The 13,240-nt window shown below is 45.6% G+C and overlaps 2 protein-coding genes across 6 annotated transcripts in view; both read right to left on the bottom strand.

The window, feature by feature from the left end:
* Positions 1-3,471, bottom strand: part of CCR1 (C-C motif chemokine receptor 1) — a 174,139-nt gene extending 170,668 nt beyond the window's left edge. Inside the window, exon 1 of the mRNA XM_067044507.1 lies at positions 3,375-3,471. The gene's annotated coding sequence lies outside the window, so the exon portion shown is untranslated. The remainder of the gene's footprint in view (positions 1-3,374) is intronic.
* Positions 3,472-9,984: 6,513 nt separating this feature from the next.
* Positions 9,985-13,240, bottom strand: part of LTF (lactotransferrin) — a 60,239-nt gene continuing 56,983 nt past the window's right edge. For all 5 annotated transcript variants that reach the window (XM_067044495.1, XM_059076680.2, XM_067044497.1 and 2 more), the window contains 3 exons: positions 12,905-13,089; positions 11,600-11,789; positions 9,985-10,199 (listed from right to left, as the gene is read on the bottom strand). In XM_067044495.1, coding sequence (XP_066900596.1) covers positions 10,102-10,199; positions 11,600-11,789; positions 12,905-13,089 — 473 coding nt within the window. In that variant the 3' untranslated portion in view covers positions 9,985-10,101. The remainder of the gene's footprint in view (positions 10,200-11,599; positions 11,790-12,904; positions 13,090-13,240) is intronic.

Genomic DNA, 13,240 nt, shown 5'->3' with positions numbered 1-13,240 from the left:
GAGTAAGACAGGGCTCACCCTGAATGACATTAAATAGCAAATAAAAACACCATGACAAGTCAAGAGCAAGACCTCAGCTGAAAGTACCCCAGCAGATATGAAAAGAGGAGAAGGAGAAGGGACAGAGATATCTTCTTCACACTCATACTCACCAGATATGAGTAGGTCTGGACTCTCCATTCACTTCTACCACATATGGGACAGAAACCTCAGGCAAAATGACATCGTTTTTGGATGTTTATAGACACAGTGATGAATTCACAGAACAAACCCTTTCAGAATTTTCAGAATGAAAACATGGAGCATATAGAGAATAAACTCTTACAGTGATTGAGAGTGAAATAGTTATTGAAAATCAAAAGTTTGGGCTTCCCTGGTGGCGCAGTGGTTGAGAGACCACCTGCCGATGCAGGGGACACGGGTTCGTGCCCCGGTCTGGGAAGATCCCACATGCCGAGGAGCGGCTTAGGCCCGTGAGCCATGGCCGCCGAGCCTGCACGTCCGGAGCCTGTGCTCCACAAAGGGAGAGGCCACAACAGTGAGAGGCCCGCGTACCGCAAAAAAAAAAAAAAAAAGAAAAAAAAGAAAATCATAAGTTTGTGATGGCTGATCCAGCTACAATAGCCCACACACAGAAGCAGTATATCCAGCAAGGTCTTCTTCCCCTGTCAGAAGAAGAAGACAGTTGTCCTAAAGATAAAAATGATTCATGCTTGCACTATTTACAGTAAAAGCAGCCCAAGTGCCTATCAAGTGCAAATCGGATGAATGGATACACACACACAATGGAATAATACTCAGCCATAAAGAAGAATGAAATTCTGACATTTGCAGAAAGGTGGATGGACTACAGAATATTATGCTACGTGAAATAAGTCAGACAGAGAAAGACATACTGTATGATATCACTTATATGTGGAATCTAGAAAATAACACGAATGTACATGCAAAATAGAAAAAGACTCACGGATATAGAAAATAAACTTGTGTGGGTTTCCCTGGTGGCGCAGTGGTTGAGAGTCTGCCTGCCGATGCAGGGGATACAGGTTCGTGCCCTGGTCCAGGAAGATCCCACATGCCGCGGAGCGGCTAGGCCCGTGAGCCATGGCCGCTGAGCCCGCGCGTCCGGAGCCTGTGCTCCGCAACGGGAGAGGCCACAACAGTGAGAGGCCCACGTACCACAAAAAAAAAAAAAAAAGAATCCGCCTGCCAATGCAGGGGACACGGGTTCATTCCCTAGTCTGGGAAGATGCCACCTGCTGCAGAGCAACAAAGCCCATGTGCCACAACTACTGAGCCTGCGCTCTAGAGCCCGCGAGCCACAACTACTGAAGCCTACGTGCCTAGAGCCCATGCTCTGCGACAAGAGAAGCCACCGCAATGAGAAGCCTGCGCACCTCAACGAAGAGTAGCTGCCGCTCGCCAGAACCAGAGAAAGCCCACACACAGCAACGAAGACCCAGTGCAGCCAAAAATAAATAAAATAAATAAATTTATTTAAAAAAATACTGAATCACTATGCTATACACTTGAAACTAATAATATTGTGAATCAACGATACTTCAATTTAAAAAATAACACATGCTTTTCCACTTTTGTACAAACTATTGCATTAGAAAACTAACAACCAGTAAAAAGCCAAAGAGAAGGTAGCTAACATATTTAAGAAAATTTGACAGTGTTTCTGTTTTTGCCTGTAAATTATTTTCTAATGCAAAAAAAAAATTCCTATCAGGTCAAGATAATTCTGATTTGGGACATTTGAGAGAAAGACTGAAATCTCATGAGAAATCTCTGATTCATCTCAATTTATGTATTTGCGGGTACAAATGGAACAAATTTTAAAATGGTAAATGTGACTGATTTAGTAAATGATAAAGCCATAAAACATGAAGTTGAAAAAAAAAAATACAGGATGCCCAGTTAATTTTGAATTTCAGTTAAGCAACAAATAATCTTGTTTTTTTTTGTTTTTTACAAATGCGCTGTGGCCACATCAGCCCAAGTTATCCTCCCTCCTAAGGGCTGCTCACCCTTCCCTGGTCTTAGGCTCCCACACCAAGCCTGAATTTCAACAGGACTTTATCCTTTACCAAGTGCCTTCACAGACGTATTTGCACCACATAACAGTCCTTCAAAGAAAACTGACTATCATCAGCCTCATTTTACAAGTGTGGAAACTGAGGCTTAAATCTCACAGCTTTCAGGGGTCAGAATCTGGGCTTGACATTTGCTGATATCAAATCCCACGCTCCTTCCTCTCCTCCACCCAGTACTTCCTGGCTTGTCTACAGAACTTGGTTTATAGAGTGAGTTCCTGTATATTATTGCACCAGATTTTTCACAACAGTCCAAAGGATTGGGGGAAGGTAGATACAAGGATTGCTGCTCCCCTCAGCCACCCATTTACAGACCCTGTGAAAAGCAAACTTTGCCAAAGAACCATCTCTGGCACATCTAACAGAAGAAAATCTTTGATCTAAATTTCAGACTCTGAACCCTTTGATTTTTTTCCCCCGTGGTGTGGCCTTTAGCTATGAGTGGGGCCATGAGTCACCTCCCTGGAGTCCCGTGCCATGCCTGCTCTGGAAGAGGGTAGGAAAGGGTGTCCCTCTCTTCCTGTGGAACCCAACACAGGCCATCTAACCTCCCTGTGCCTCAGACAACTGGGAATAAGACAACCCCGCACAGGGCTGCTGGCCAGGATGAGGGCTTAGTGAGCAGCACTGTGAATGGCCCACGGGACGCTGCCCACACACCACTTTTCCTCACACCCTCCACAGATGCTGCCTGCACCCTAATGGTGCTTGAATTTCAGTTCTGATGGGCCTCCTCGTCCCCATGTCAGCCTCCTGCTGCTGTGCCAGGTAAATGACTATGTTGACAGAAGGATCTGGGGACATGTGGCTCAGCCCCAGCTTCTTTGTTTGAAGGACTGGTGGGGAGGATCAGACCTTCTCGTTATATCACCTATGACAAAATGTGTTTTCCTCTGCCCTCAACCACGTGGTCAGCTCAACAATTTTTTGTTTTGTTTTGTTTTTAGCAACTTTATTCGGATATAATTGCTTTACAATAGTTTCTGCTTTATAACAAAGTGAATCATCTATACATATACATATATCAGCTCAACAGTCTTGCTATGAGTCTGTGGACAGCCATCCCACCAGAGCCCCTGCCCACACGCTCTTTCAGGCATCCATCTTTGCAGAACACCTGCCACACACTTCCTGGGGGTGCACCCAGCTTGCTCACCATGGCTCAGGACCGTCCCCAGCTGCCCTGTGCAAACGCTCCCTCCTCAGCAAAGCACACAACCCATGTCCCCAAGCTCACACTGGTTCCAGCAGATGACTATCTGCATGCATACTCACTGTCTCCACTCTTTTGTCTCTGAAGGACTCCAAGGCAGAGTCTGTGGGATTCATCTCCAAATGGACTAGAGGAGATGCGACGTGGTGATGGTTGAGGAGTGGCCAAAAGAGAGACTCCAGCCAACACAGGTGCTGTTATTCCCTCAGAGAGGTGACACTCATGCCTGTGAGGAAAGGCAAGCAGGAGTAGTTGACTGCCAATGGGTAGTGGAAGCACTTCCTTAAAAAAGAGGCTTAGGGGGGCTTCCCTGGTGGCGCAGTGGTTGGGGGTCCGCCTGCCGATGCGGGGGATGCGGGTTCGTGCCCCGGTCCGGGAGGATCCCACGTGCCGCGGAGCGGCTGGGCCCGTGAGCCATGGCTGCTGGGCCTGCGCGTCCGGAGCCTGTGCCCCGCAGCGGGAGAGGCCGCAGCAGTGAGAGGCCCACGTACCACAAAAAAAAAAAAAAAAAAAAGAGGCTTAGGGCTTCCCTGGTGGCGTGGTGGTTGGGAGTCCGCCTGCCGATGCAGGGGATACGGGTTTGTGCCCCGGTCCGGGAGGATCCCGCGTGCCACGGACCAGCTGGGCCCGTGAGCCATGGCCGCTGGGCCTGCGCGTCCGGAGCCTGTGCTCCGCAACGGGAAAGGCCAGAATGGTGAGAGGCCTAAGTACCGCAAAAAAAAAAAAAAAAAAAAAAAAAAGGCTTAAAGACATTCCAGAGAAAATCGGAAAAATATGACTATAAACAAAATGTCAGATGACATAGACTTATCATTTTCAAGGACGACAATAAAATTGGGATTATGTGGGAGAATGTCCCTATTCTTAGAGGTTGCACGCTCAAGAATTTAGGAGTGAAATGTCATAGTCACAACTCATATTCAAATAATTTAATCACACACATACACACACCAGGTGCATAACAAAGAAGGAGGAAACCATATCAAAATGTTAACACCTGTCAACTCAACGTGGAGGGTATATGAACGTCCACTGAAACCTCTATGACCCCCACTGCACAAACGGAAATGTTCATAAGACCAAGTTGAAGGGCAAAACTGACTTTGATTTTGTCTGGATAAAAACAAAGAAGAAAGACTAACCCCAAGTACAAATTTTAAAAGTCTCCTGCCTTCTGGTCCCTCATGACTGGGGTCAGACTCAATCTGTATTAGAGTCGTACAGAGAACAAGCCCTAACCCCTCATTTTACTTACAAAGCTGAGCCCAGAGAAGGTAAAGGACTTATCCGAGGTCATACAGCCACACAGCAGCAGAGCTGCGACTTTGCTCTAGACGTCCTGCAGCACATGCCACTTCTTTCCCACTCAGGACTGACCTAATTATTTCTGGAGACAATGGCGGGCTAAATGATTCCGAATACGCTAAGGCTAACAGCTGAGAAAAAAGTATGCAGACTCAGTCCGTTTCCCAACGACCTAGGTACACACGACTTCCCACCTGACGTGATGTGATAGGAAGCTCCCAGCACCACAAAGTACTGGCTTTTCCCTCAAAACTAAACGCGAACTGCTAAGGAAGCCGCCTGCGGGTGGACCTTCCAGCCCTCGTGCAACGCCACACTCCGCGGTAGCGCCGCGCAGGCGCAGACAGAAGGTTGGACTCCTCCGCGGCACCGATAGTCGCGGCACCAGGTGCCGAGCGCCGAGGGGTACGGCGGAGTACGTATCGCTGCTCCGGAGCAACTCCAGGCTTCACAACACGTGGTGCGTTGGAAGGAAGAGTCGTCCCCGCTGTACTTCTAGAGCACTTCCAGGAACTGGTCCTGCACATCCGACAGAGGCAGAGCCCATCTTTCAAGAATGGATGAAAGGAGCCAGGGATGTTCCTACGCCAGGACAAAGAGCAGCAACCAAAGGACGGGCGCATGCGCAAAGAGTAGCATTTACTTTTTTTTTAATAGTTGGAAAAAATCAAAAGAATGTTTCATGACATGTGAAAATTATATGAAATTCGAACTTCAGTGTCGAATTTCAGAAACTTTATTTTCAATAAAATAAAGTTTTATTGGAACACGACCACACTCATTTATATATGTATTGCCAGTGGTTGCTTTTGCACTGCAATGGCTGAGTCCAGTGGTTGTGACAGAGATGGTCTGTGGCACTCTCATGGCTTCCCACTGCTGCTTGGTGCATTGTAAATTACAGCCAGTTATAATTCAATAGCATTTCAGGTACCAGACTGATGATGTGATGTTGTGATACAATAAGACATATACCTCCGGTCTTCAGCCCTGACTGATGGGGTGATAGGAGTGTCCTTTGTTATTCATAATAAACCCTCTACCTGAGTTTCAGTCAGACCTGAGTGTATGCTGATGAGGTGACTCTTTGTGCTTCCCTAGATAGCTTCAGGATGAGAGCTGGTTCCCAGAACCAACCTTGTGATGAGAGGATTGGAACTTTCAGCTCTGCTTCCTGACTTCCAGGGATGGGAGAGTGGCTGGATAATCACCAATGGTCAGTGACTTAGTCAATTGTGTCTGTGTTGTGAAACTTCCATACAAACCCTAAACTACAGGATTCAGAGAGCTTCTTGGTTAGTGGACACATTCATGTACTGGAAGAGTGGTACACCCCAACTCCACGGGGACAGAAGCTCCTATACTCTAGACCCTTCCAGACCCTTAGCCTATACACCTCTTCATCTGGCTATTCTTTTACTATCTTTTATACGATCCTTTAATATAAATAGGTAACAATAAGTAAAGTGTTTCCCTGGGTTCTGTGAGCCATTATAGCAAATTATCAAACCTGAGGAGGGGGTTGTGGGATTCCCCAGTTTACAGCCAAGTTGGACAAAAGTATAGGTAATCTGGGAACCCACTACTTGTGTCGGTGTCTGAAGAAAGAGGGCAGTCTTGTAGGCCTGAGCCCTTAACCTTGTGGGTCTGTGTTAACGCCAAGTGGTTAGTGTCAGAATTGAACTGACTTGCAGGAAACCCAGTTGGTGTCCACAGAGAATTAGAGAATTGTTTGGTGTAGAAAACCTGCACATATTTGGTGTCATAAGTGTTGTGAGTAGATAGACATAGAGAACAGACTTGTGGTTGCCAAGGGGGAGGGGAATGGGAGAGGGATGGATTGGGAGTTTGGGATTAGCAGATACAAACTATTATCTATAGAATGGATAAACAACAAGGTCCTACTGTATAGCACAGGGAACTATATTCAGTATCCTGTGATAAACCATAATGGAAAAGAATATGAAAAAGAATATATAACTGAATCACTTTGCTGTACAGCAGAAATTAACACAACATTGTAAATCAACTCTACTTCAATATAAAAAATATAAGTGTTGCAAGTAGACAGAACAGTTTATATACATAGAGCCAAACCACCTTTTTTTAAATTTCTATTACCAGTGCATATTCATCATGTTAAAACAAGCAAAGGAGAGAAAAGTGAATTTTGAATGTCACACTAATAAGACACTATGGATTGTGGATTATTTTGTTATCAAATTAGATGCCAAAGCGCTGTATTTATTATGCAATGAAACTATAGTTGTGCTAAATTAATACAACATGTGTTGACATTTCCAGACTAAGCATTCATTGCAGTATTCCAAACTCATAGGGGAAAAATGGTCAGGAAAATTACAAATTTTAAAGTGAAATATCTCATCACAACAGAATTTCTTTAAGGGACTTCCCTGGAGGTCTGGTGGTTAGGACTTGGCACTTTCACTGCCGTGGGCCTGGGTTCAATCTTTGGTGGGGGAACTGAGATCCCACAAGTTGTGCAGCACGGGAAAAATAACAATCTTCAAAACAAAAAATGAAATGAGGCTGCAAGCAAAGTAACTTTCTAAATAGCTCATTTGTTAGCCAAGCAAGAAAAGCCATTTAACTATGTTGAATTAATGAAATCATGTTTGATTGCAGCTGTAAACAAATGTACCCAGAGAAAATTAACTTATGACTTTAGCCTTTCACTGACAACTCTTGCTTAAAGAGCTGAAAACATTGGGAACAATATCAATAGTCAACTAAGAAATAAGACAAACGATTTGGAGTGGCTTTCCTTGGCTTTTGATGAGTAAACACATGTTAGAGATGCTGTTAACTATTGTCTATTTGAGGAATCAGTGGTGAGTTTGAAGTGAGTAAAGAATTAGCCTCCAGGAATAGTCCACATGGGATAACTACAGGCAAAAGTATTTTCCAGAAAATTGAGGAAACACTAATTCAGTACAATCTGAAGTGGAATCTGCTGAAATGTATTACAATAGATGGTTGTTAAAATCTGTGTTGGGCAGAAAAAAAAGCTTAGAGTGGGGACCGCGCAGAATGCAAGCTTTCCTTGAAGACTGTAAGGAACTTGAGGTCTGAGGAAGTAAAAGCAGGGACACCAAACACAGCCCCACACTCAATTCAGTGTCAGGGTGAAAGAATGCGGGACTAAAGACCCCCCTCATTGATGCTACGGCTGCCTGACTTGCTTTGGGCGATGAAATGATGGAAATGATATGGCCTCTCCTAGAAGGAAGCTTTAAGGGGTTTTGTGTGTTGCCTCCATCTCTCTTTTATTTCCCCCTCTGTCTACAGGCCAATGTGCCCCAGGCAGGGGCAGCTGGTTCAGCCTGGGTCTCAGAATAAAGAGATGAACAACAGAGCCACTGATGACCCATGACAGGTTTGAACGTGAGACAGAAACAAACCTTTGTTGTGTAAGACATTGACATAACTTAGCATGAGTTAATGGATACAGTGATGTTAGATTTTGAAATTTTTATTTTAGCCAGAAAACGGGATTTCATGGGCCTTTAATTTCACCTGAGTATCTTATTTCTACAAGAAGGTTTATACGGTTCAAATATTATGTTTTATCTTGCTGGTATTATGACTAATATGGCTACACCATCAAATGTTGTTCCCTCAGTAAACTTCTAGTCTACTAGTGAGGCTGGACTACATATGTGGGCCATAATTCAAAGTAGCAAAAAAGGGAGTTTTCATTCTAGGATTATGGGACCGTAATTAATGTCCCGATCTTTCTTTCCTGACAGATTTCAGAGGCTTCTGCAGGCAGCAGAAGAACTGCCCATCTCATTTTGTTTTAACAACTTTATTGGAGTATAACTGCTTTACAGTGTAGTGTTAGTTTCTGCTGTATAACAAAGTGAATCAGCTATATGTAAACATACATCCCCATATCCCCTCCCTCTTGCATCCTCTAGGTGGTCACAAAGCAGTGAGGTGATCTCCCTGTGCTATGCCTGCCTAGCTCATTGATACTGGTCAATGCTGGCCATTCTTGTCTGCTCTCTGCCTTTGAAAGGGAAGATTCACCCTGGTTGCCACAGGTCCAATGAGCCATTGGAAATACTAAAAACAGGAAGATGATCCTTTCTCAGGGAAGAGTTACAAATCTAAGCTTAGTAGGACCCCAATGGACCCTGTTTACTGGTGGGGAGAGTCTGTGCATTAGCAGCTAAAACCCAGCCATTTGGTTCTCTCTTAATTCCCTCCCTGGCATCAAGATAGTGGGTCAGAATTGAAACTCTGGAGAAGAAAACTATGGGGAACACACTTAAAGGACAAAGCATGGACCTTCAAAAAGGCAGAAAAAGGAAGGAGGAGGAACAGCATGGAACCTGAGGAAATAGAACTTCAAGGAGCACATGTCCACAGGATCAGAGATAGCAAGGGGCTCAGGGAAAAGAGATGTGAACCCTACTAAGCTTGGCCATTTGGGAAGGTGGGGCTGTCCTATTCCAGAACTGCTTCAAGGGAGTGAACAGGTTAGAATCAAACTACCGTGGGGTGAAGAGAGAATGACCCAAACACCCACCTGACTTGCTGAAGTGAAGGCAGCCCTCTTTGGCCGCGCTTTAAAGAGCTTGGCTGAGAAAAGTGGGAATAAACTGGTGACTAGAGGTTAACCGGAGGTTGAGGGCCAATAAGGTCAAGGGATAGATGTACAGTTGTCCCCTGTACCTCGGTATTTGCAGGGATTGGTTCCAGGACACCCTGTGGATGCCAAAATCCAAGGATGCTCAAGTCCCTTATATAAAATGGCGTAGTATTTGCATATAACCTAGGCATGTCCTCCCATATATTTTAAATCATCTCTGGGCTACTTATAATACCTAATACAATATAAATTGCAAATTCAAGTTTTGCTTTCTGGAACTTTCTGTAATTTGTTTTCAAAGATTTTCAATCCTCAGTTGGTTGAATTCAAGGATGTGTAACCCATGGACATGGAGGGCCCAATGTGTTCCACATTTTCCTATGTCTATATTTGTACATTTACTATACCTGACGCTATTTACTTAAAATAGCAAATACTCATAAATCTTCTTGATACACAGCTTCTTCCACTAATCCCTTGATTCCTACTCTCTATTCCTTCCCCCGCCTTAGAAACACACACGCACACACACACACACACACAACTATATGAGGGACCAAAAGGTGCCCTTGAGGAAAAGAGTTGCTTGGGCTGACCTTAGACCCTAAACCATCAGGCACTAAGCCCAAAACTGCTGGAAAGAGTGGGTGTGGAACCGGGAATACAGGGAAGGAAAGGTTCCACTGGGCAGGTGTTTGGTCAGACACATGATTTCAGTATGAAATTCTAGAAAAGATGAATGGCACTTTATAGGGAATGAAAATCAACAGCATTTCTAATTTTATTTCTTGTTAAGATGATAGCAGGGATCTGTGAAAACTGATCAGCTTGGCAAAAATCCGCGCTCAGAGAGGAAGGGAGAAGGATCAGGGCTGGAAGCAGGGAGGGGCCGAGGCCCCCAGGGAGGCGGGGCAGCTTCTTTTCGGGTTTGACCTCGTCAGGAAGGCGCAGGCTTCCAGAAGCGCTGTGGGACACAGCAAAGCAGGAGATTCAGAAACTGATTCCTTTTTTTTTTGAATCAATACATCAATCAAACAGGACGCTAAAACAGACTTTCCTCTGCCCTTCTCCCACCACTGTAGGTCAAGGCTTGCCATCCCCACCTTTCCCCGCTGTCCGTCCTGCTAAGAGCTACAGGACCCAAGGGAGCACACAAAAGCTCTGGTCCTTATCAAGCTGCGAGATTCCCTGCTCTGGCCTGAGTGACACAGCTGCCACCCACTTGTCTCCAGGTGAATCAGCTGTCACACTCTCAAGTTCACAAGGTATTGATGGTGCTCGAATTTGTTCTGGAATGTGAGCAATTGATCATCTTCATGCAAATCTGCTTGCAGTAATATCCACCTACTCATTCACTCATTCATCTATGAATCCCTCCTGAGCGCTGGCTTTGTGTGAGCCTCTGTGTTAAGTGCTGGGGATTCAACACAGACAGATAAGCCCTGCCCTCGAGGAGTGTACCATCTGTGCAGTCCTGAGTGGGCTGCTCACAAGGGTAGACCTGCAGCACGATTTCTAAGTGTAGCCCTAGATCCACCTGCATCACAATTCCCTGAGATGTCCGTGGAAATAGCAGGGTTTCTCAACCTTGGCACTCTTGACATTTGGGGCTGGGGAATTCTTTGTTGTGAAGGCTGTTCTGTGCTCTGTTTAGTAGCATCCCTGCTTCTACCCACAGATGCCAGCAGCACCCCCGATATCATGAGAATTAAAAATACCTCCCGGCATTGCCAAATGCCTCAGGGGCAAAATCATCCCCGGTTGAGAACCACTGATACAGAGATTCTCAGCCCTTCCCCAACCCCTGGACCACCACACAACACCCACCAACGCCTCCAACTCCCCTGGTGAGGGACCAGGAATAGGAACCCAGATGACATCAGTGCACAGAGGAGGCAAAACTTGCCGAAACTCGAGAATCGTTGCCTGGAGGCTTACAACACTCTGCTATGTCTTCTAAATGTTTTTAAAGGGTTAAATTATTGTCAATACATTTTCCTGGCTACAATGTCTTTTGAGAATTTGTATTCTCTATGGTTAGTACTTATGGTAACTGCCTAGAAACTAGAATTTGTCATTTGTCAATATATATGTATATATATGTATACCTTTGTGTGTATGTATATACATACATACATATATTTACAATCGCTATCAGCATTATAAAAATTTAGCATATTACTACTGCTTTATTTTATTCTCTAATTCTTTCACCTCATCAATGAGAGTATAATTTCCCAAAGTATAGAGACATTGTATTGCCTTAACATTTTTATACCCACTTCATCCCTAGAATGTTTGGCCTTCCAACCTTGACCTTCACCTGCGGTGGTTTCCCAGTGATTCTACCTATGTTCCACTTACGGGAGGTTGAGCATTTTTTCAGGTTAGCAATGGCCGTGACATACTCTGGTCCCAAATATTTTTCATATGTTGTTTTGCCTCCGAGTTTGGCCAGACACTCAGTGTTGTCATTGAACAGAAGGTTTTTGGTTTCAGACTGGAACAAGCAAAACTTGCCCGGGCAGTCTTTTCCATTTTTCCCAAACTGAGCCTGTGTCAAAAGGGCAGACAGTAAGAGAGCAGCGGAGGAAAACAGGAGAGGTTATGGATTCAGGGAGGCCAAGGGCATTTCTTCTGCACAGGATCAGCCACAGGAAAACCGTGGGGCAAAAGGAGCTAAGTTCTGGAATCATTCCACTGTCCTGGCTAAGTCTTCCCCTGCCCCATGTCCCCCTGCTCCACACCCCAGCCCAGTGCCCAGGCCTCTCACCACTTCTGATCTCACCTCCCGCCATCTTGCCTTTCTTTTTAATCTGTGGCCTCTTCCCTTAGAACTTCTTATGTGTGACTAGGTGACAGCTGAGGATTTTGAGATCCACCCCCAAAGTAATCACCTCTAGCATTCTAATAGGCCAGCTCTCCCAGAGAGGCAGACTGCATTGGAAATCCTCTCTGCCATGGACCCGATCATTGCCTTGGGCAGGTCACTTAGCCTCCCTTGGCCATGGTTCTTCCTCCATGCCCAGGGCTCCCACAGAGGAGAGCTGCAAGAACCAAGCACCTGCATGGCAGCAGACCTCTTACCAGCACCCATGAGTGTGCACAGTGGGCGCTCCATAAATGCTAGTTATTGTGCCTATTTTTACATTCTAGGGCCACTTTCTTTAACGTACATCTAGAAACATGCCATTTTAATACAGAGCTAGATGTCCTAATAGAGAATCCCAGACTTCAAGGAAATTATAGGATTTCTTTCAAACCACTTCACGTAGATAGCCTTAAATCTATACAAGTTCTGGGTTTGTTGTTTTTGGAGATTGCAAATGCAGGGGCCCTGCCTAGAACATCCCCAGTCGGCCCGGGCTCTGGAAACATCAGCAGAGTAAATCACTCTCTACCTGGCTATGGGAGGAAGGCTCAGTCGCCTCCCTCATTTGCCTGAAGAACAACAGGAGGCTCAAGGAGAGAAAGCATCTCCCAGCCAGGCAGTGAGCACACGTCCAGGGCCATGAGACTCAGGGCAGCCCCCCAACGTGGAGCAAATACTCTCATCACCAGCTTCAAGCAGAGGGACGGGACAGAAAGGCTGGGGATGGGTGGATTCCCTGAGCTCTGTGATTGCCCCACCTAACAGGAGCCCCTGCAGGAGGCCCTGGTGACCCATACCTGTTGGAGTAGCAGCACCTGTTCCACGTGTGCTGCCCTATCGCTCTGAGACACCACGGCATGATTTGGGGCCACAGCCAGGTAGCAGCTCTGAGCCTCTGTCACAGACTTCCTGGTGCCATCGAGACACAGCAAACTAAAGTCCTCCCGTTTCAAATTCCTAGCCCAGTTTGCAGTGTTCTCTCCTGGAGATATAAAGAAGGCAGCATCAGCCACGGTTGCCCCTGAGTCAAAGCATCCTTTCCGGGTGGCTGTGACCATCCACCGGCCTCTTGAAATGCACACACTGGGGTTGCAGTGATGTGAAGGAGAGCAAATAAAGCTCCACAGATACAC

This window comes from Kogia breviceps, chromosome 10 (assembly GCF_026419965.1).
Source record: "Kogia breviceps isolate mKogBre1 chromosome 10, mKogBre1 haplotype 1, whole genome shotgun sequence".
NCBI classification, from domain to species: Eukaryota; Metazoa; Chordata; class Mammalia; order Artiodactyla; family Physeteridae; genus Kogia; species Kogia breviceps.
Note: the sequence above shows the minus strand (reverse complement) of the source record. Positions and strands in the feature narration are given on the sequence as shown.